This window comes from Sarcophilus harrisii, chromosome 1 (genome assembly GCF_902635505.1).
Source record: "Sarcophilus harrisii chromosome 1, mSarHar1.11, whole genome shotgun sequence".
Classification (NCBI taxonomy): Eukaryota; Metazoa; Chordata; class Mammalia; order Dasyuromorphia; family Dasyuridae; genus Sarcophilus; species Sarcophilus harrisii.
In genome coordinates this window covers 102358496-102380865 of record NC_045426.1, presented here as the reverse complement: position 1 = coordinate 102380865, position 22370 = coordinate 102358496, and the positions used below count along the sequence as shown (strand labels likewise).

General features: G+C 35.9%; 1 protein-coding gene and 1 long non-coding RNA gene across 3 annotated transcripts in view; one reads left to right on the top strand and one right to left on the bottom strand.

The window, feature by feature from the left end:
* Window positions 1-22370, top strand: part of ADAMTSL1 (ADAMTS like 1) — a 1023200-nt gene that overhangs the window by 637690 nt on the left and 363140 nt on the right. Inside the window, exon 1 of one of the 2 annotated variants that reach the window (XM_023497962.2) lies at window positions 8710-9017. The exons of the other annotated variant lie outside the window; for it this stretch is intronic. Within the exon in view, the coding sequence (XP_023353730.1) occupies window positions 8952-9017 (66 nt within the window). The 5' untranslated portion in view covers window positions 8710-8951. Of the gene's footprint in view, window positions 1-8709; window positions 9018-22370 lie in introns of those variants that run through there. 2 annotated transcript variants of the gene reach the window in all.
* LOC116422608 overlaps window positions 1-22370 on the bottom strand; it is a 100601-nt gene that overhangs the window by 65116 nt on the left and 13115 nt on the right. The gene's annotated exons all lie outside the window — the stretch shown is intronic.

Below are 22370 nucleotides of genomic sequence, written 5' to 3'. Positions count from 1 at the left end.
CTCTTCAATCTATTCCCAACTTGACCTTTTGAACATTATCTTTCTTTACTTGTTCTAGCCAAATTGATCTACTCAATGTGCCCTGAAAATGTTTTGCAGGCTCCCAGTCTTTCCTCAGATTCTCTATCCAATAAAAGTGTCCTCTGCCTTACTCTCTGAATCCTATCCATCCTTCAAGCTCATCTTATGTAATAATAGTACTTATCCACTCCATCTATTTTTTTTATTTCTCCCTTCTCTGAACTCTTAGAGTTTTTTTTTAAGTCTGTACAAAGTAGACTCATTAAGCAGATTTTCATTTGTGTATCTTCCTTGCCTGACTACCTAAACAATAATCTCCATGGAAAGAGAGACTGCACTATATATTTCTGTTATTTAGCTCTGCTGTGCCTAATATAGAACCTTCTACACTGTAAGTGCTTCTACATAGTATTTGATTGTTCAGTGATTAATCTTTGGGATGGAGCAGTTTGGGAAGAATTTCTGAGAGAAGACAAAGCTTGAACTGAGCCAGAAGGAAAAGTGTATGACATTTGCAAGTCTTTTACCTCTCTAGGATTCAGTTTCCCAATTTGTAAAATGAGGGGGTTGTAAAGTGTCTTGACCTTAGAATGTTATCACTCTAATTTTGTTTAACAATTCTTTTTTTTCAGCCACATTACTTCCTGTCATTTTATTTATCCTCATGGTTTTGAGGACGTTATTTTTTCCTGTTTTAAAAAATTTATCAAGGTCAGCATCATTCACTTCTCTTTATTCCTTTGAGAATGTATGTCTCTGACCTTATTGACATGATTTTTTAAATTGGGAAATCAAGGTCTTCCCTGAGAGAATCATTCCCTAGCCTTCCATTTTCCCAATGGACTTTACTGCCTTCCCTGTACCAATTATTCCCCACTAGATGGCAAAACAAGGAGATTTAACTTCAATGAAGAGACAGGTGACTCCAAAGTGAAAATTGTAACACCTTCTCCCTCGGGAGATAAACTCCAAAGGTTGAGTTCAGTCTTTCCTGCCATAAAGCAAATTGATGTTAACAGTTTTCTCTTGCTGGGCCTGGTGTTTTTTAAATTAAGCATTGTTAAATTCATACCATTTGGAATGATGCTTGAAACAGTTCCGTCACCCTCTTTCTTGCTTCTGCTTTCCCTTCACTTAATATATTGTGTGTAGAGAAGTAGGACTGCTGCTGCCACAGCTTAGACACTTTGGAGATGGCTTTAATTTATATTCCTGATGAGAGAGAAGTTGGGGGAATGAAAGAGATAGACAGAGAGACAGAGAAAGACAGAGAGGAGAAAAGAGGACAGAAGAGGAGAGGAAAACAGAGGCGAGGAGAAAAGGGGAGGAGAAGAGAAGGGAGGGGAGAAGAGAGAAAGGGAAGGAAAGAGAGAGAGAGAGGAGAGGAGGGGAGAAGAAACATAAAGAAAAAGAGATTGAGAGGAGAGGGGAAAGAGAGAGAGAGAAGGAATGAGAAGGAGAAGAAGTAGAAAATAAAAACAGACACAGAGAGAAGAGAAGAGAGAATAAGAGAGCAAGAGAGATAGGGTTAGAGAGAGACAGAAAAACAGAGAGGGGGAGGGAAAGAAGGAAGAGAAGGTAGAGTAGAGGAAGGCATAGTGAGCTAAGACCCTACTCAGATACTGCCAGGGGGTCTTTCTCAAGCCTTCATAGCATTTATCTTGAGTTGATTACCTTAGGTTTGTTTTATTTTTCTTCAACACTGAAAGGGTATTTAGAAATGAAATTTAGATAGACAGAAAGACCACAGTAGGGAGGAGTAAATGGAGACTTTGCAATGTTGGTAACATGTACTAAATAATTTCAACTATACTGTAATAAAACCTGAGGAGCTGTATCTTGAGTTTCTTTCCCTTTAGAGCTGCTCCCACAATGGAGCCATCAACTTCATTATCACAGAATCTCTGAGTTGGACAAGAGCTTAGAAGGTATCCAGTCCAGCCAGAATAGGAATCTTTCCACAATATCCCCAATAAATATTGTTCAAGATTCTGCTTCAAGACCACTAATGAGAGGAAACTTACCACCTTTGAAGGCAGCCTGTTTTTCCAAGTTTAAAGTTTAATTATAAGTTCTTCAGGTTTTTGTTGTTTGGTTGTTGTTTTTTTATTGTTCACCCCAAATCTGTCTCTATGTAATTTCTACTATATTTTTATCTCTAAGCCAAAAAAAGACTTTATATAAGACTTTTTACTATAAGAAAGCCCTTCAAATGCTTGCAGATAGTTATCATTCCCCTTCTGCCTCCCTGCCAAATCAGTAGGAATCCATTGACCTTCACCTATAGACAACTAGGTTTTGCAATAGACAGAGCTTGGAACCTGGAATCAAGAAGACCGCCATAGATAGACAGATAGATAGATGAATGGATAAACAAATAAATGAAAGTCCCCAGACACTTATTAGCTATGTGACCCTGTGCAAGTTTGCTTAATTCTAAAATGAGGATAATAGTAGCATCTACCTCTCAGGATTTTTTTGAGGATCAGATGATATATTTGTAAAGTGTTTAGAATTATCTGGCACATAGTAGGTATTTTGTTATTCTCTTAACACCCCCTTCTTCCCCAACTATTCAAGCCTATGCTGACTTCCCACTTTGCTTAACTCCGAGAGTATTACACCTGCAAAGTTTGTCATTCGAATTCTTTGCTATACCTTCCCTCCTACCTCCCACACACAAAATATTAAACACCTTGAAGGCAAGGACAGTGATTCCTCACAACAGTAGCACAGTGTTACCTAGCACAGCACTCAACAAATATTTGTTGACATGTCTTGAAAAGACATATTTCCTGACTTTGTGGAAATTATATTCTAGGAAAGACACATTGGTATGTACATACAGAATAGAATTTTTTTAGAACAGAATATTAACAAAGCATTGAGCACTAAAATAGAACAGATGGAATTCTGTGACTTCAAAATGTTCTGCCAGGTTTCATTTCTGAAAATGTTCTAGAGGAACACTATAGTAGTTATTAGTAAAAATTTTGACAAGTAAAATGGTGATGATAGCTTTCCATTCCTTCCTTAGCATATCCTATTTATGACAACTAGGTGATATAAATGGAAGGAGCATCAGACCTGGCACTGAGGTGACCTGAGTTCAAAACAATTCTTAGATATTCACTATATATATATGTAATCCTGATCGAGTCACTTAACCACTACCTTCCTCAGTTTCCTCATCTGTAAAATGATGATAATAATAATACCATCTACTTCCCAAAACTATTATGAGGATAAAATGAGAAATTATTTGTAATGTGCTTTGTAAACATTAAAGCACTATATAAATGCTAACTGTGATAGGAACTTGTAACTGTCCGAGATGGAATAAAGAATCTATATCTCAGTGGTTGTATATGCAGTTGAGATGCTGAATAGATTCATCAAGTCACCCAGGAAATTCAGGGAACCAAAGGTATTCAATTTTTTTTATATTTGGAAACTCCAACCCAGGGCTTGTTGAACATTAAGAGTATTTTATGAATTTGCTTCATTGCCTGCTATCTTAGTATGATGTCTAGAACTCTACGTATATGCATATTTCACCCAATTCCTAAGGACTCAATAAACCATCCCTCATCATAGACCTTATATAAACTTTGGTTCCCTAAGACTCTGGGTCAATTATATTTCTGAGATTCTTTTCACCTTAATAGGTTTATTTATGGCAAAGAAAAAGCCTTCTTTGCATAATCTCAACCTTACCCCTCAACAAGATATATAATTCTCTGCTCTTCTGTTAGTATTATGTCTTCTGGAATTCTCATTATATTGCTATTATATATGTCACTTCATCCTACTTCACCTCATATTCTTTCAATTTTCTGCTCCTGTTAGAAACTTTGTTCCCTCCAGGAAAAAGTGCATCCTTGACCATTCCCTTCCTCATTGAAGCCTCTTTTTTCACTCTCCTTTACACACTGAATCACAAGAGCATCCTCTACTCCTTACCTCCACCTCTAGACAATTCTTGTGCCTCCATTATTCAGTAGGTTTTCTTCCTTTGAGATTCACTTCATCCATCTAGAATATTCATTCCAGATTCAGTTCATTCTCCCTCATTTCTCAGAGTTTAACAGCTAAGTCATAGTATTTATTGCCATCCCAACCTTTGTCTTCTTACTTCAGAACAACAATATGCATGTGGATGTCTCTTCACACATCTCAACCTTCCACCTAGTCAATATCTTTCAGTCCCACAAACTCTATCTTTGAGGGCTGCGTACTTTTGATTTCCCAATGCTGCACAAATGAATTCTTTCCAATGTAACTTCTTACCTTTTAGTATCTCTCTGCCTCATTCATTTTAAACTTATTCTTTGTCCTCCCTGTGATGTACACTTCCTTCACCTCCCATCTCTCATTGTTCTCTCAGTCTGTTGGGTATCTCCTGGCTTCACTTTCCTCCCTTCAGTCTTGACTTTATAGTTGACAAGTTCATCTATACACTGTCACTCTGCCTTTAAATACTTTGCTCTCTTTTCTCCTTGACAACATCAATTCTTCTATTTGTACCTTTATTTTATTCCAACATCCACTGATATTGTGTGGTAGGTCATTCTACCTCTTTCCCTTAATTTTATCTTTCCTTATCCACGGCTCCTTTCCTGCTATCTACAAACACATGCAAGTTTCTTCTATTCTTAAAGCCTTCAACTTGATTCTTCTATTTCCCCAATATGTCATCCTATGTTCCTTTTCTCTTTTACAACCAAAAATCAACTATACTCATCCCTTCAAATTCCTACCTCCAACTCATTTTTCAACTTCTAATCTCTTCCTTGAGTATACATATCAGTTCAACTGCCATCTTCAAATTTTCTGTGATTGTGTACATACATGTTGAAATTAATGGATTTTCCCTTCAATTCTCATTCTATACAAATTATTTATGGTTTTGGCTGCTTCCTCTTTTGCTTTCTGAGGTAATGGTATTTTTTGTCTCTTCTTCCTAGTGAGCCACTTCTCTTTTTTTTTTCTGTAGTCTTCCATATTGGGCCACTTGTCCAATGTACATTGACCCTCAAAGTTTGAGATCTCCAATAGGGCACGGACAAGTTACTAATCAGGATTCTAGAAAAGCTCCTGATAAACTATAATTCAAGTGTTGTCATTTCTGAGCTCTATTGTGTTCCCCATTACCAAACAGATTTAATTAGCTTTTAAAATCAATTTTATTATTTATTTCCACAACACTAGATTTATTCCTGTGTACTTCCCTCCACTTCTGCCATCTCTTATAGCAATGAATTTTAGGAAGACAAAAAAGAAAAAAGTGTTCAACAAATCCAATCAATACATTAAAAAAAACCTTATTTTAATTATAGTGATCTATTCCTGAGAACCAATCACCTCCTCCCATGCAAAGAAGTGAGCGGAGAGCTCTTTTTTGGAGTCACATTTATTTTTCATAATTCTACCACATTAACATGAAATTAGCTTTTAAAAGAAGTCTTCATCAAGATGGCTGAGTAAGAACAGTTAGTAAGAACTGTTCCACATAAACAGCATCCATGAAAAGGGTGGACTTAAACTTAAGAGTGCAATGGTAGTGAGATACATGTATAGAGAATGTGTGACAAAGGGATAATTCACAAGTCTTGGATGATAAGTCTTTTTCTCTCTTTGTAAAACTCTCAAGAAGTTTCCTTTTGTTGTAGATCTCTGCTAAACTCCAAAAGACAGGCATTTCTATATTCCATACCTGAAATGTCTTTCTATCATGAAAAATCATGCACCCTGAAGTGACCTCTCCTTGTATTCTTTCTTTTGATCTTGGGCATATTTGTGCAGATGAAACACTTTTGACTTTTTGTGTGGAAAGGAAATATAGAGTAACATACCAACGTCAAACTGATTGATAGATCGACTGATTGAAGAGAGATGTTCTTGTGACAACAGATCACCAGTACACATTGCTTGCATTTTGGAGGCAAATCTTCTGTTCTCCTACTTGGTTTTACAGGCAGAAACTAACTATGAAGTGAATGGAAACCCATTGAGAGCAGAAATCCCTCTACTTTTATATCAGCATCCCCAGTACCAAGTAGAGATCTGGCAGTCTACAAATAAATATCCATTGAAATAGTTGCCCTTGCTTCCTCTTCTCTGTGCATACATTCCCATTAAATACAAAAATTTATAAACAGTTATTTAAATTTTAAGAAGCATCTCTTAAAATTGTTCCCCAAAAATGGACACAAAACTAAAATCAAAATCTTAAGGTATAAAACATAGTTATACAATATATAATGTTATGAGTGATAGTAAGTAATTCATGGCAACAACATTTTTAGTGTAATTAGGATTTCAAAGAATATCCCTCAAGAGTTTTAAGTCCAATCATGTTCAATGGTTTAGCACTATTAAATAGTTTTTGAAAGATTTGCAAAGAAAATAGTTCTAAAATCAAAAAGTATATGAAATTCCCCAAGTCTACATGTTTGATCAAGAAAATCCAAATGAATCTTTGTGTGTCTTAAGTTTCCTATCAAGTTGGAAAGAGGATTTTAACAGCTTATCCATCCCTAATTGATATACCATATGCAGTAAGTAAGCTGAGGTTGAACAACCTGCTTTTCTCCAGCTTTTTAACATGCAACACTGCAGGCATATATGTATGAAACCTGCTTGTATTTACATGCCTATTACAGCATCACCAACTATTCCTCGTGTTCCCTGATTGGAGGAAGAGAAAGAAGAGGAGGAAAGGGGTTTAAGGAAAATCATTCTTAACACATTGTAGATATTGTGTATACTTTGTTCATTTGTTAAGGATTCTGCAATAAAAATTGCTCTTAGAAGTCTCTCATTAGAAGTATATAGTTGATGTATATTAATTGTTTACTTCACATGTGTATAGAAGGGAAGGTAAAATAAGTCTTAGTTTGGCACTTAACACTTTTGTAAATAGTTAATAAAACATTTATTTCATTCAATTAACTCTTGCTTGTTAAGTCTCATTTTCTGGTTCAGGGATTATCTGGGCAGAATCAGGCTCCTTGAATTCTTCCCAGATCCATGATCTACCTTCTATCCATTTCACTGCTTCATCAATTTCACTCAAAGATGAGCATTCCTTCATAGAATTTCATAGTTGGAAGACATTTTCCAATTACTGTCACTGTCTCTCTGTTTCTATATATGTCTCTCTGTCCCTATTTCTCTTTTTCTCTTTGCACTTCTACCCCTCTCTTCTCTCTTCTTTTTCTTTCTCCTTCCTAATTCTCTTCCTCTCCCCTCCCTTTTTCTTTCCTCTCTTACTTTTTTCATCTCTTCTCTCTTTTTCTCCTTTTCTTTCCTTCTTGCTCCCCTCCTCTCCTATCTTCTCTTCTTCCCTTTTCTTTTTTCTCACATTTTTCTCTTCTCCCTTCTTCCTACTCCTTTCTTCTCTTCTTTCTTCTCCTTTCCTTCTCTCCTCTCTGTCCTATGTTTTTCTTTTCCTCCTAACATCTCCCCTCCTGTTCTCCTTTCTTCTTTTCTCTTCTCTTCCCTTCTCCCCCCTCTTCCTAAGCTCTCTTTTCCTCTTTATTTCTCCTTTTCTACCTTATTTTCCTCTTTTCCCTCCCTCCTCTTTTTCCCTCTCTTCTATCTCCTCTTTCTTACTTCTCTCTTCTCCTCCTTTCATTTCATCTCTTCCCTCCCCTCATCTGCTCCCATTTACCCCCCTTCCTTCCTTCTCCTCCCTCTCTCCTTTATCTTCTCCTTTTAATATAATTCCTCATCTCTCTTTCTCTCCTTTTTTCTCCCTTCCTCCCTTCTATTTCTCCTTTTCACTTCTGTTTTCTTTTCTCTTATCCAACTTCAATAAGTAAAGGGAAAGGAGGTAAAACTTCCAATGCTTACACTGCTATGCAGAGTGGCTCTAATAACAAATTCCATTGGGAAGCTCTTAGTCACAGTAAAATGTTGGGGTTCTCTGTGGATTTTCTCTTTTTCATACTAACATAGACAGCCCTGAAGTTGCTGATGTCAAAGCAGTTATCCAAACCCAAATTAGAATGAACTTGTCCTCTTTATTAGGTACTCTTTGAAAATTGAGCAAACTGAATTTCTGTTTCTACCTTGAAAATCCATCAAATCATGTTGCTTTTTTTTTGTTAATTAATTTGTAAAAACTGCCATCTTGTACGTTGAAATAATTAACACATATATACCAGCCATGTAAGTTGGGGGTGGGGTGGGGAGAGGTTTCTAAATCACACACAGTCTGCCTTTTCCGTATCTTTAAAAAAAAAAAAAAGGAGCAACTTTATAGAGAAAAAATAAAAGTTGCACAGAATACGTTTAAAGAGCATGTTAAGAGTAGACTTTTGTCTATATTTCTTTCCCTTTATGGCATACGTTATATATTGACAGGGATTAAGTTTCTCTCCTGAATGGAACAGTGCACAGTCACAAAAAGAGCTACTGTACTTCCCCAAATGACAGGAATAAACACAAACAAAAAGCAACAGAAATATACCTCCCAGAGAACTATCCAGCTTAGTTTTAAAAGCCCAGAGCTTTGCTTCATCTTTGAAATTCTTCATCTTTTACTCTTCTTTGCTTTATTTGCAGCTTTCTCTCCTTTCTTTTTGCTTCTCTCTCTCTCTCTCTCTCTCTCTCTCTCTCTCTCTCTCTCTCTCTCTCTCTCTCTCTCCTGTGTGTGTTATACTTTCTCTGTACCCCTGGCTTTGTTATTCTGCATGTCTGATTAGCAGAAGCCTGATTGGCTGGCTGCCTGCTCCGAGAGATTCCATTCAGCTTACCCCCCACCCATCCACCCACCCACCACTTGGTCAGGAAATGTGAGCAGGGCTGATGGAAGCTGATAGGCAGGACTGAAGTGTTAGCACCAGTACTGGATGTGACAGGAGGCAGAGGAGCACTTAGCAGCTTATTCAGTGTCCGATTCACATTCCGGCAAGGATCCAAGCATGGAACGCTGCCGCTGGGCAACTCCTGGCGTGACACCGCTCCTCTTCCTGGCTTTCCTACTCCTGGTAAATGTCTTTTCATTTTAATACTTAGCTCTTACCATATATATTTGCCTTATGTTAAGTTTTGTTGTGTTATGTTGTTATTGTGATGTGACTTAGGCATGTTATGCTCTCATCTTCAAGTGCCAGGTAAATGTGTTGTCTCAGTGATTTAAAAAGAAAAAAGAAAAAAAAAAGCTTCTCAATAATTTCAGCTCCCGAGCAAAATGAAATCTTGGAAACCAGTAATTGGTTACAGGTACAGAATAATATCATGAGATTAACTTGAGAAACACAGTATAAAGTTGTGAGCTACAGACTGTATAAATGATGGTGTGCATGCTTAGAATTTGGATAGCAGTCTCTGAACTCAACGGTAACACACAGCGGTATTCTAACCAGAGTTTTACTCAATGTAGCTTGTGAAAATCTTTTCTCTCCTTTGTAAAATGATTTCCCCCCTTCTCTGTGCACATGCATTAGGAAGGCAGGTAAAAAGGAAAGTAGTTATTTATTCTCTGTGCAGTTAGCTCCCAAAGATCACCAATAACAAAATAACTACAATCGTTCATACAAACAAGTTAATGCTAGTATTTATGAATTAAATGTTCTGCCTTTTGATCTCAAGTATACTTGTGAACATTAAAAAATTGGTGAGTTTTTATGGGCAGAGGGAAGTAGAGTAACAGTTCTACCATCAAACTGATAAGATAGATGCTGCAGAGGAAGCTGGTCACCACTGCACACTGCCTACATTTTGGACTTGAAATAAATGTTCTGTTGTGACTCATTTTTGGTTTTACAGGCAGAAAATGAACATTTACTGTCCAAAAAAAAATCTGCACTGAAAATATTAATAGCAATGCACATTTTTTTAAAACCAGAGTGTTCTGGGCAAGCAGCTTTGTAAACCTCATCTGAAGATTTGATTCCAAACTTTGCACACGCTGATTCCAAGCAAAAGTGATTACAGCCCTCCCTGTCACATTTATGGAATGTTAGTACTTCCTCAGAAAAGCAACAAACCAATGGAAGCCCAACCAAAATATAGATGGCCCTGAGGAATTTATAGTACCGGACTATTTCATTCTAATTAAGCTCTAGCAACATATGTCTATCCTGTTCTCTGGAATAAAAAAAGCAAACTATTCAAAATAATTGGTCATTTGAAGAGCATTCCTCATATATAGTAATCACTTGCTATGTTGACATTTTGTACATGTGTATCTTTTAATGAATTACATCATTGTTAGATACTGTATAAAAATATTCCATTAGAAGTACAGCAATGACTATAAAGGCTGAACTCAAGACTATCCTACTAGAAATAGAAAAAAGGGGGGGGGGGAGATTGCTGACTAGTAAGCATTCTATTCATATCATGTTAGTAATACAATTGCCATATTTGCTTCTTTCCATAGCTTGTGATTAGATGATTGGATAGGCAATTGTAAAGGAGCTCACTTGTGTTACATGAGATGTGTTGCCTTTTATGCTGTCAGTTCTTGGCAAGCTTCAGTTTTTGTGATTTAAAAAAACCCACATTTTTCTGAAGCTTTTTCCATTATTCTGTATTGTAAAATATTACTAGTCATATATTAGCTTATTTAAATACTCTCTTTTAGAAATGAACATTTGATTTAGTTTGGGGAGGGGAATGGCTACTTATTGACGAATTGTCTTAATATGTTTTTGCTATATGCTGTATATGCCATTTTTTATAAACTTCATCTTTGAGAGCATATAATATATCATGAGCAATCAGGCACATATGTAAAAAGTCCCATTTGCATTGTTTTAAAGCATTGGAAATATGCAAAGCTTAAGCAAGAGTAATTATGTACAAGAAAAAATCAAACTTTCATTTGTACATAAATTTAAATAAATTATGAAATTGTGAGCTATTATAGGAAAAGAGCTAATAGCTTATCATTGCCAAAATTTAGAGCTTGAAAAGTAACATTATATGATAAATATCATCCAATGAATTCAGTTCCATATAAGTAAAACACCAGCCCTGAAATGTATTGACCTGTAAAATATCTTAGACCAGATTCCCCTTCTTTTTTTCTTTCATTACTTTCATACTTTGATAGTGGAAGAAGTAGTGAAGATAGAGACAATTTGTCTCAAATACCTACTAGCTTTGTGAACTTGGATATGCTCCTTGCCCTCTCCAAGTCTTTGGGCTCCTCATTGGGAAAAATGTCAATAATGATATTTGAACCATCTTTTTCAAAGAGTTTTAAACTTTAAAGACTGCAGGAATATTAACTAGTATTTTATAGGTTTCCCCCCCCCTCAACTTTAGCAATAGAGTCATTTGGAACTGATGCACAAATTTTGTACTTACTGAACAGCAACTCATTCAAGTCCCATAGGAAAGAAGTCAGAATTGAATTATAGGTCTAATATAAAATGATCCATTTGCATAATGATTGTTAAGTTTGGAGCTGGAATTATAAAATCCAGTAGCATCAATTCACCATTTAACCATTTATAATAAGGCAGATAACCAAATGTTTCAAAAGCAGAAGCCTGTGGTCCATGCACTCACTCTCTTTGAGACATTTTCCTAGGAATCCTATTTCTTCTGGTTTGCAAAAGTTCTGTGTCTCAAGTGGTATTCCCAGCCTCCACCCTGGAATCTCCTTCATGTTAGTGGTAGCTAACTATCTCCAGTGAAGTCTTGGTGATAAACTATTCTGTCAATGAGAAATATTATAATCTGGATTTTTTTTGAAACTTGACATTAAAATTCTTCCATAAAGGGTCAGTTTTCCTGAGGAGAAAAAAAAAATGAGGCCTGCATGCCTTTCATATTTATTTAAGTGTGGGATCCATTTTTTGTATGTGTAAAATCCAAACATCTTATATTCTTTCTACCATGGACATAAAAAACCAGTAGTTCAAAAGATTCAATCTATTTGCTCATTTCAAATAAAAATTGAATAGATAAAACTGATCCAAATCTTTCTATCTTCCTCCCTCTTTCTTCTCCTCAACCCCCACTCCCAAGCCAATTGTTTAACTTGAAGAGAATGTGGGCTAACACCATGACCAGCCATTGACATGTGCGTTCATCCAAATTTGAAGTCAAACCACTTCTTTGTCAGAAAGGCATTTAATCAAATCTGCATTTGCCTTTTACTTCTTTTCAGTGGTTTTCAGTTCTTTTGCCTGCTATTGTGAGGGTTGCAGGAGTAACACTAGGAATTATAATAAAGTACATGTGTTTTTCTGTTGAATTTCTTTTTCTTCTCTGCACTAATTTATACATGGAAACTAGTCAAACACAATAGCCCATTCCTTTCAGGCTCTCTGGCACTCTACTACACTATTATCTAAGTCAATCTTTCTTGGATGGCTATAAGCACCATTAGCCTGTGGAATGAATGTTAAATTCCTTATTTACAGCTGAATGTGGCAAGGTTCACTCTGTGTGAGTGTGTGTGTGTGTGTGTGTGTGTGTGTGTGTGTATTTGCCTGTCTGTAACTGTTCATCAATCCATCTATTTCTATTCACGTGCTTATATTGTCTTTAAACTATACCCAAGGCATACTTCACATGAATGTATGGGATATACTATAGCATCTATTTAAAAAGTCATTTTCTTAATGTGTTTTCTATAGTTTCTTGTCTAGACTTGGTCAGCTAGATTTTTATTTTCTCAGGCTGCCTTTTTAAGTGTCTGAGTCTGCTCGGGGCCAGCTTCTGTCCTCCCTTTACTTCCATGACTGTTTTTTGTGCAATATGGAGAGTGGAATTATAAGACTTAGTACCGTGGCTTTCTATCTCTCAAAGAAAGAGTCTCCAGTTCTTAGAAAAGAATTCTTTTGCCAAGTGGCATTCTTCTCTAGGAAAGACATTGTGGATCACCCAGAGCTGATCTACACTATATGTATGTCTATAGAGATATAAATATGCATAAAGGGCATCTTCTCAGAAGCTGGGGAAAGGTCAATGTTGTAGTGCTGATGAAAAAAATGGATTTTTAAAGTTTCGGTGTCTTTCTCTGATACTATGGTATTTAACTACCTACATACTATTTATTTGCTTTTTTGCACTTCATTCTTGCCATATATAACTGCAGAGCCTTCTTTGTATTTCTTGTAGGATATTATTAGGATATAAATGGTTCACTCCTTCCTCTTTCTGATATAACAAGAGATAAAAGAATTCTTTAATAATTTTCTCTCTTCCTCACCCCCCCTCTTAAATTTCAAGTATCCTTCTTTTCATGATTTTAAATCTACATTCTTTATTCTTTGTCCAGGTAATCTCTTATATATATATATATATATATATATATATATATATATATATATATGCATATACATATAATACATTGATGTCTCATGTATATAAAGTGATATCATTCTCAAAATCCAATTCCCAAAGCTAATACTGATACTGTTCTAGCCCCAATATGTACAATCTCTTTCCCCCTTCTTGCAAATTAATAGAATGACCCAGAAGTGATCTTTTCAGTCTCCTAACCCAGAAATTTCTGCTATCTTAGAATCAAGGAACTGCCTTGACCATCACATATAACCGATTGGTTGAGTGTGTTGAGATAATCATGGGAAAATATTATCTAGATCTTACAGTCATATTGTGATTAACTTTCCTTCTCAGGAGAGCTGGCTTCCAACTTGAGATTTTCAGCAGTAAGAGGTGATTCCATGTCATTTTCTCTCTACATTATAAAACCACATGATGCAGTTGGATTTTGGCTTGATTGGCAGTATTGGCTCACAGGAGCCTTAGGACTGGCATACCAGAGGTGATGTCAGGCCTCAAGGATCCTAATTGAAATACACGAACACAGATGTGCAAGAGGAAAGCCTGTTCACTGGGGTAAGCTGTTGCTATCAACCTCTCCTTTTCCACAAGCTCAAAAGTAAATGACTCAAGTCTTCCCAGCTCCCTCATTTTGAGATTAGGGTATATCTTGGACAAAGGATAACTGTTCCTTCTTTCCAGAGATATTGCTGACAGGAGCACCCCAGTTTCCATAGTTTGCCAGCACATACTGTTTCTGTGCCTCAAGAAAATTCTACAGTCTCTCATAGATCCCTCCTTGTAAATAGGCTGTGTCAACCAGAGATTGTACAGACAAGAAGGACAGATGGTTGGTCCTGTGCTCATTGAAGGGAATCTCTGTGCATTCGTCCTCTGTTTTCTTATATTTCTTCACGTCCTCTGAGTGGTTCACCATTTTCCTTCTGTCTGCAAAATACTACAGGCTCTTGGAGGAGAAGAAATTTAATTTCTACTTCTTTATAGAGAAAGATTGCCTTCATAATAATAGCTCCATTGTAAAATAAGATCCCTGAAGGCAGGGGCTGCCTTTATTGTATTCCTCCAGTACTCCCAACACCTTATCACAGTGCCTAGAATATGGCATAAGTTCAATAAATGTTTACTGAACAACCAGTTTTCCTGGCACTTTTAAGGTTAGGGAGCATTTTTCTCCAAAAATCCTTTGAAGGTATGTACACCAAGGGTTATCTTTCCATTTTAAAGAAGAAGAAACAAAAGCTCAGAGAGAGAAGATAATTTTCCCCAAGTGGCACAGCAACTAAATGTCAAGGCCACACTTCAAATGCAGAACTCTCAACTCCAAATTGAATGTTTCAATTTTCTATGAAAATTTATCACATTTATTTAACATCTTAATGTTTGCAAAAACATTTTTATTATCACAATCCTGGGCTATGATAGCTCAATTCTTTGCTCTATTTTACAAACAAGGAAAATAACTTTTAAAGAAATAAACTAAGTTACCACTTATCACAGATTTAATAATGGTCAGAGCCAGAAATTAACTCTACATCTCTTGACTTCTTGGCAAGCACTATTAATACATATCTGCTCGTGGAGCATGTGACTTGTCAACTAAATAAATAAGATGGGGCACATCGACAATATTAACTAAGAATGTTTTAGTATTGTCTGCAGATGGGTTGAGGATTGTAGAGGAATAAAAATAGGGAGATAACAGTATGAATTGGATGGTAAAAGATGGATTGTTATCTAAAGTGTCCCAAGCATTTTAACCATCATAGGATTTGGTAATGTGCATCTGCCCATCCTTTGAGTAGATTCAAAAGAAAATGTCTTTTTCATTTATACAAGTCACATATTTTTGATATTTAATTAGGTTAAAATTTTTACTTTTAATTTTCTAAATCAAAAAATGATATGTTTTTATATAAACTTAGTTTTCCAAATTTCTTCCTCCATTTATGCAAGTTTTATCTCAATAAGAAAATTGCCACATGATTTTAAACATACTTCCTATGTTTTATGATCTTGGATAGGTTACAAATTTTCTGAGTCTCAGTTCACTCATCTTTAAAATGAAAATAAAAGTATTTGTGTTACCCACCTCATAGGACTATTGTGAGGATTAAATGAGCTCATGGATGTGAAGTGCTCTGTACTTCTATAAATCAAAATGTATTATCATTGCTATAATTACAGTGGTAAAATGGAAGAAGGTAGGGGCACAATGGACAGAAAGTTAGCCTTAGTGTCAGAAAGGTCTAAATTGAAGTCCTGCCTATAAAATATAGAAATAATTATATTACCTTAGGGGAGTCATTTAATTTATTAACTTAGTAAGCAGCTCTTGAAAGTTATACTACATACATACTCATGTGCATTAAGTGAGGGAGTTTCCATGCTGGAAATTCCCTATCCAGATAGACACATGAATCTAGGTACTGCCCCCACCACCAAATCTGGAGGTGATGGAAGTTTTAAACCTTTCACTAGATGAGTTTCTAAGTTACAGATGTCACAAAGTGTTAACATTTGTAATCATATTTCAGTCTTTCAAAGATCTTCCCTGATGTGGTTACTCACTCCATGGCTATAGAATGTAAATCATCCACTGTTCATAGTGATACACTTTACATATTACACATATATAATTTCATTTTGCATATGGGAAAACTGAAATTTGATTATACCTCTTTAGCCTCTTTATTCTTCACTATTGGCTTGCAAGGTACTGTGTATTTGTCCATTCTGCTAAGTACTTTGGGGCATGCTTCAGACGTGTAAATGTGCCTATTACTAGTATTTGGCAGAGCTGATGTCTGTCTGTATTTTTATTTCTGATTACAGGAAAATTTGTGCATGAGTTCACTCTCCAAACATGTAGACCAGCAATCCTGGGAATGAATGGGATGGGGAGACCTAGGAAATGAGAAAAAAGAGGGAGACAAAGCCATGGAGAGAAAAATGGGATGTCAGAAAGCCAAGCTAAAAGTTTGAGCCCTGGCACCAAAGAATTGTACTGGTGCACTCTAATAAAGTAGAAATGGAAGATAAAAGATAAAAAGACACAGAATCTTATAAAAAAAGAAAAGAAAAAGGAATGAGAGAGACTCTGATTTAGAGAGTTTCAAGAATCTAAAGAAAGTTTTTCAACTAACAGGAAAATTGTCTCACAAACATTTAAAGAACTATAGTAAGGAATATATAGAGAACAAAACCAAAAGAAGCCTCATTAAGGGTTGGTGATCCTAAATAATCATGTTAGGTTTTTCTTTTGTTATTGACCTGCATAATTTTTCATGTGGCTCAGTTTGCAAGTTTTATTTAATTTCTATTAACTTGTATTTTCAGGGAAAAAACGTTCTTCTATGATGGAAAGGTTGTGTGACAGGCTCTGGCAACAATATTATTTTCAAATGTTCCACAGGCAGCAGGGCTTGTAATCTATCATTAGCTTGTCTGCACTTGTGACAGATGCTATTTACAAACTTTCTTATCAGTCTGTCATATTAAAAATTGACTCCTCACAAACTGTGTAGCAATTACATGTATTTATTATTGAACAAGGATGAAAAGATCCATTTTCAGCTTCTAATTAGTGATGTTTTACATTTACGCAGTCCTCAAAATATTTGTTATTATTGTTATTTTGTTTGTCTTTCATTTACAAAGATTGACCTGAATAATTGGATGCTGTTTGTAGAGACATCTCAGTATACTGAAAACTTGGAGAGCCCGTAGCTTCTTTAAACATTAGAACAATCTATAAACTGGTCTGTACTTCTGTTCTTATCATTGTAGAGAAATTCTCAGTGTGGAAACTCCTTTCACTCATACAGATAGAAAACTTTCCTTTAAGGATGCTCTTACAAATATTTATCTAACTTGTAATCTCTGCAACCATAGAAAGTAGCCAGGTTAGAGGTAAGGAGGAAAGAAGCATACTTGTGTGTGCACAGGCATGCATGAGAAAGAGAAAAGACAGAGGCAGAGACAGAAAGGGATGGAGGGATGGAGAGAGAGAGGAAGAGAGAGGGGAAGGGTGAATAAAAGGAGGAGAGAAGAGGAGGGGAGGAAAGAAGGGAGAGGAATAGAGAGACAAACAGACAGAGAAGAGGGACGCATGGAGGGAGAAAGGAGGGAGGAAGAGAGAGGAAGAGGGAAGGAAAGAAGAAGGAAAGAAAGAAGGGAGGAGAAGAATGGGGGTAGGGTAGAATATCATGTCACTGAATGCCTTTGTATACACATAGGGAAAAGTACTATTTAAAAAACAGATCTTTTCCCGTTTCATTAGTGCTGCACATTTATTGGTCTGGTACTACAGTACATGGGCAGCTTCAGAGTTAAGCTCAACTTTTCAAGAAGCAGCTTTCCTGTGGTCAGATTTCGGCTATCTCAGAAACTGTCATTATGTATTGCCAATAGCTGAGGGCTTTCCATCCATTCTACCATAACTGGGGCTTCATGCTGTCTGACTTCAATCAAAGCAGGTTCCACTACACTTAAAAAATAGCAAACCTTTTTATGACTTTACGTTTCCTTAAGCACAGTGATTAGGGCAGCCCATGCCTCCTGATCTAATTGGACTTTTTCTAAAGTTCTTATTAAAATAATCAAAATAGCTACAGTGAAACCAGAAAGTATTAATGCCCTGGAGTGGGAGGAGATGGGAGGAAGAGAGCAAGCACAAGCACGTGTGTGAGCACACACTGTTTATAATATAGGAGATTTATTCCACTTCTGAGGCAAGAAATTGCAGAACTCTAATAGTTTTACCACCTGTGAATTATTTGGGTGTACCTCATAAGCAGGTTCTTTCTTCTATACATGTAAAGAGAAATAAGTGGTATGTTCACCGGTTCTACACTACATTAATTTTCACAGACTTTCCATTTTCATCTTCATCTTCATTGCTTTTTCAGATTTTTTTCCAGAACTTAAGCCGTTCCCTGTCTCAAGCTATATTTGGGGGCTTCCCCCTCCTTTCTTTGTGGGACTTTCTTTAAGTAAAATCAGTCTGTCACTAAAACGTGTTGGGACAAAGGCAGGGAAGAAGTGTGTGATAACGTAAGACATCCTGACAAAAATTCCAAGAACACTAAAGAAATGAGACAGGAAATTATGTGCAACATATAATAAATTCAAACTGTCCAATAAAATAAATGTAACTTGCTTTGTTCCCACACTGAGGTACTCCAGAGTGTCAGATTTCCCTACCCTGCTTTGTAAGCTATAATCTTAGTCCCCATTTGAAGATTGCCAGAGTTATCGTTCAAGCCTTGTACTTTGTCGGTAGAACAAGAACTGAAAAGGGTAAAGGAAACAGTAAGTATGTCTTACTTATCTGGTGTTGAAATGAAACAGAAAAGTTTTTTTAATATGCTCTTATTTTTTTCATTGTGACTCTTAGAATTATCTTTCATTAAACTTTCATGTAGTTATTTGACTTACCAATCGACTTCTTGGAGGAACAAAGTTTACAGATATTCTCTGAAATTATCATTTTCATCATTATTTTCATTGAAAATTGGTATTCCCATAATATCAAGTGATCATAGACTATAAGAACTGGAATAGATCTTAGAAATAATCAAGGACAACACCCTCATTTTACAAATTAGGACCCTGAAATGCAGAATGGAGAAAAGGAGTTGTCAAAATAGTAACACAGTCACTTGACAGAGTTGGGGCTAGAATCTCCTCTTACCTCTTTTTCTACTACACTACCCAGATGTCTAGTACTTGCCCTGAAAAAAGGTACATGAACAATTGCATATATCTCTTGAAGGTGATATTTACATTCCATTTAATAAAGAAGCAGAATGATTCTTTGGAAAGATCCCTAGACTGATCATCAGACTAACTGGATTCAGATTCTCGCTCTGTAGACTATATATCTGGGACTTCAATTCACAAATCTGTACCTCAGTTCCTTCAGTTATAAAGTGAAGGAATTAAATTAAATGATTTCTAAAGTTCTTCTAATACAATATTCAATTAAACAAGTTATTTTGGGCAGGAAAAAATTGATCAAAATCCAGACTACAAGTAAACAACCCAGGTACAAATCAGAATGAACTCAAGAAAATGACTTTGGAACAAAACTTAAGGCAATGATTTGTTTTATATACTTATAGGTGCTGTGATACTATACTTGACTCTGTGATGGTTGGGATAGATTTTTGTTTCCTGATTTAGGCACAAGGTTTCTAGAGCTTTATTCTTTCTACTTATATATGGAGATAAAATTGGAGGCACTGTGTTGGTTGCATCGATAATGAGTCATAGGATTATGAGTCTGTGAAGCTAGGTGATGCTTTGGGAGTCATCCATCCAATTCCCTCATTTTACATATGGGAACACTGAGGCCCAGAGAAATAAATTAATTTTCCCTTGGTCACACAGGGAAAGTAAAGGCTAAAACCAGAACTTGAACCCATATCTAATTCCAAATCTAGCACTCTTCCCAAGAAGAATTGGATGCAGTCAGTATATAATCACTTGTTATTATATCTTTTTCCACATGTAATCACAAAAAGAATTAGGGTGTGGGGGAAGTGGGGTAAAAACTGATAGTTTAGATTAGGTTTAAGTTACTGTCAGGCCACTACTTTCTTTATATTGTATATTTAACTACTTGTCAAGGAAAAATGGACTTTGCCTGAAGAAATAGACATATTAATTCAGGATTTATGGTGATTAAATTAAAAATGTTTTATTAAAAACTCCTAAGATTGATGTTTAAGGTTACTCTTTGGTAATATAGCCATTCTCTTTGGCTCAGATATATTTTTAATTACAGCACTGGAACCTGAGCTTAGCAAATGGGAGTTCTTTTCCTTCATATTTATTTTATGCACATACACCAGCCTCTTTTAGATGTTTGGACTCTGGTTAAAAAAAAAAATGAGACTTCAAAACAAATTTCTCATCAAAGGAAAGCAAATGCCAACCACCTAGGTACTGAGCAATTAACAATTGATTTTTCCCAAAAAAAGTTTAGATCCATTTTTGAAAACGTTGATATCTGAGAACTTTCTAATAAATATAACATCCTCCGCTTTTTACCTAAAGGAGTTCTCTCCTGTCTTAATCTCCTTCATCATCTCTCTCTTATTAAACTCTAAGCTATTTTATAGTACAATGAAGGAATCCTTTTTTTTCTCCTAAAATTCTATTCAATTGACATTTAAATGGATAATTCTAACGCACTAAAGCAGTGCAACTTATTGAGTATGAGCTCCATTCCGTTAAATTCAGGAGATTCACTTGTCAGGTTGTATGTCATGGGACTATGGCTGGTGAAGGCTGTTTTTACACTTCTCTCATAATAATGAATGCCAAGATTTCCAATCCAAGACAAGGAGGTTAGTTCTGTGTTAAACATGCCATGGAACATACTCTTCTATCAATCAATTATTTGAGAGAGGTTCATAGATTTAAAACTGGAACAGATTCCAGACATTATCTGATCTAACTCCCATTTTGCAGGTAAAGAAACTGAAACCTAAAGAGATTAAGTAAATAACACAAAGGGAAAATAAGAGAGCTCAGATTTGAACTCAGAACTGCTAAATATAATGTCAGTGCTTCCCCCCACACCCAATACTACACTGCCTATTCTTAATTTTAGACTATTGGCCACAAGGGAAATAAGCCAAAGCAGCATGAATGGGACAAGAAAAATCCATTATTATCCTATGTTTCTAGAGGATTTTGAAATTATTCTCCTCTATGCACTCTACTGAAAGGAGACTGCTCAAGGCAGCATGTAATAGTTATTATGACATTTAGGTTGGAGATTGGCTTTGTTCCTTCTTACTGGTGTGACTTTGGAATCGTACCTTTGGAGATTTTTGTCATCTGAAAACGCATGGCACTGAATTAGATGAACTCAGAGGCCTCTTCCATTTCTAAGTCCAATGATTAAATGATTTTTTTTCCTTTTCCCCCATCTTGAAAATGCTTTGTATTTTTACCACTCTGCCTTTATTCATGAAATGAGCCTTTCCTTCCCATCTTTTCCAGCTAAATTCTTAAATGTCCTTTAAAACTTACCACCCTAAATGTTTCCCTTTCTATAAAGCCTTCTCTGATGCAGCAGCCTTCCCTTTAAGAACTTTGCTAATTTCTTAGTGAATGTAGATTGGGCCTTCTTAATCTTTTTTTGTATCCAGGACCCCTTTAGTAGTCTCGTAAATTGCCATAAGTCAGAAATTGAATAGATCAAAGTCCCTCTTCTAATGAACAGGGATATTCTAAACACTGAGGAAGTTAGAGAGTGATCTCCCCAGATTGGATAAGTTAGGGAGACCCAGTAAAAACCAACAATTATAGATCTGGAGTTAGATAGGATTTTAGGGACCAGAGTCCAACATCCTCTTTTTTACAAAAAGGAAACTGACATATAAATAGGTTATGATTTGCCCAACATAACACTGTCTGTTGAAGAATATGAACTCATTTCTTCCTTTCTCTACGTCCAATGTTCTGTGATAAAAAAGTACCCTGGACAGCACAGTTATTATTATCATTGTATTACAGATAAAGAAAACTGGCATTCAGAGAAGTGAAGTCAATGACTTACCCAGAATTACACAGCTTGATGAGTAGTTGAAAAAGAATTCAACCCACATTTTCTGACTTCAAATATAAGGCATTTTCAATCCCAATATGCTGTGTTTGTTCATAAGATGTATAGAACAAATATTTATGTGTCAAATCAGTTTTGCTCTTTCAGTATAATTTTAGAGATGTGTTCTCCTTGCCACTCTTTCCCCTACACACATGCACACATACACGTGCACACACACACACACACACACATGCATGTGCATCGATACATAGACATGCAACTCAAGGAAGATAAAAGTTACCCAAATTCCCTTTAAGAAGAATTTTGTCTTTACCACTATTCAGTCTATATAAATTCACTTCTCCAATATAATAATTACCCACATAAACAAAATTAGTCTAGTATAAGCACTGCTGGTGCAAATCTAGAGAGTCAAGAAATACAGATCAATATGGCAAAAAGAGTTGCTTCATTGAGAATTCCCTACACCAGAAAAAATCTGAAGATGGAG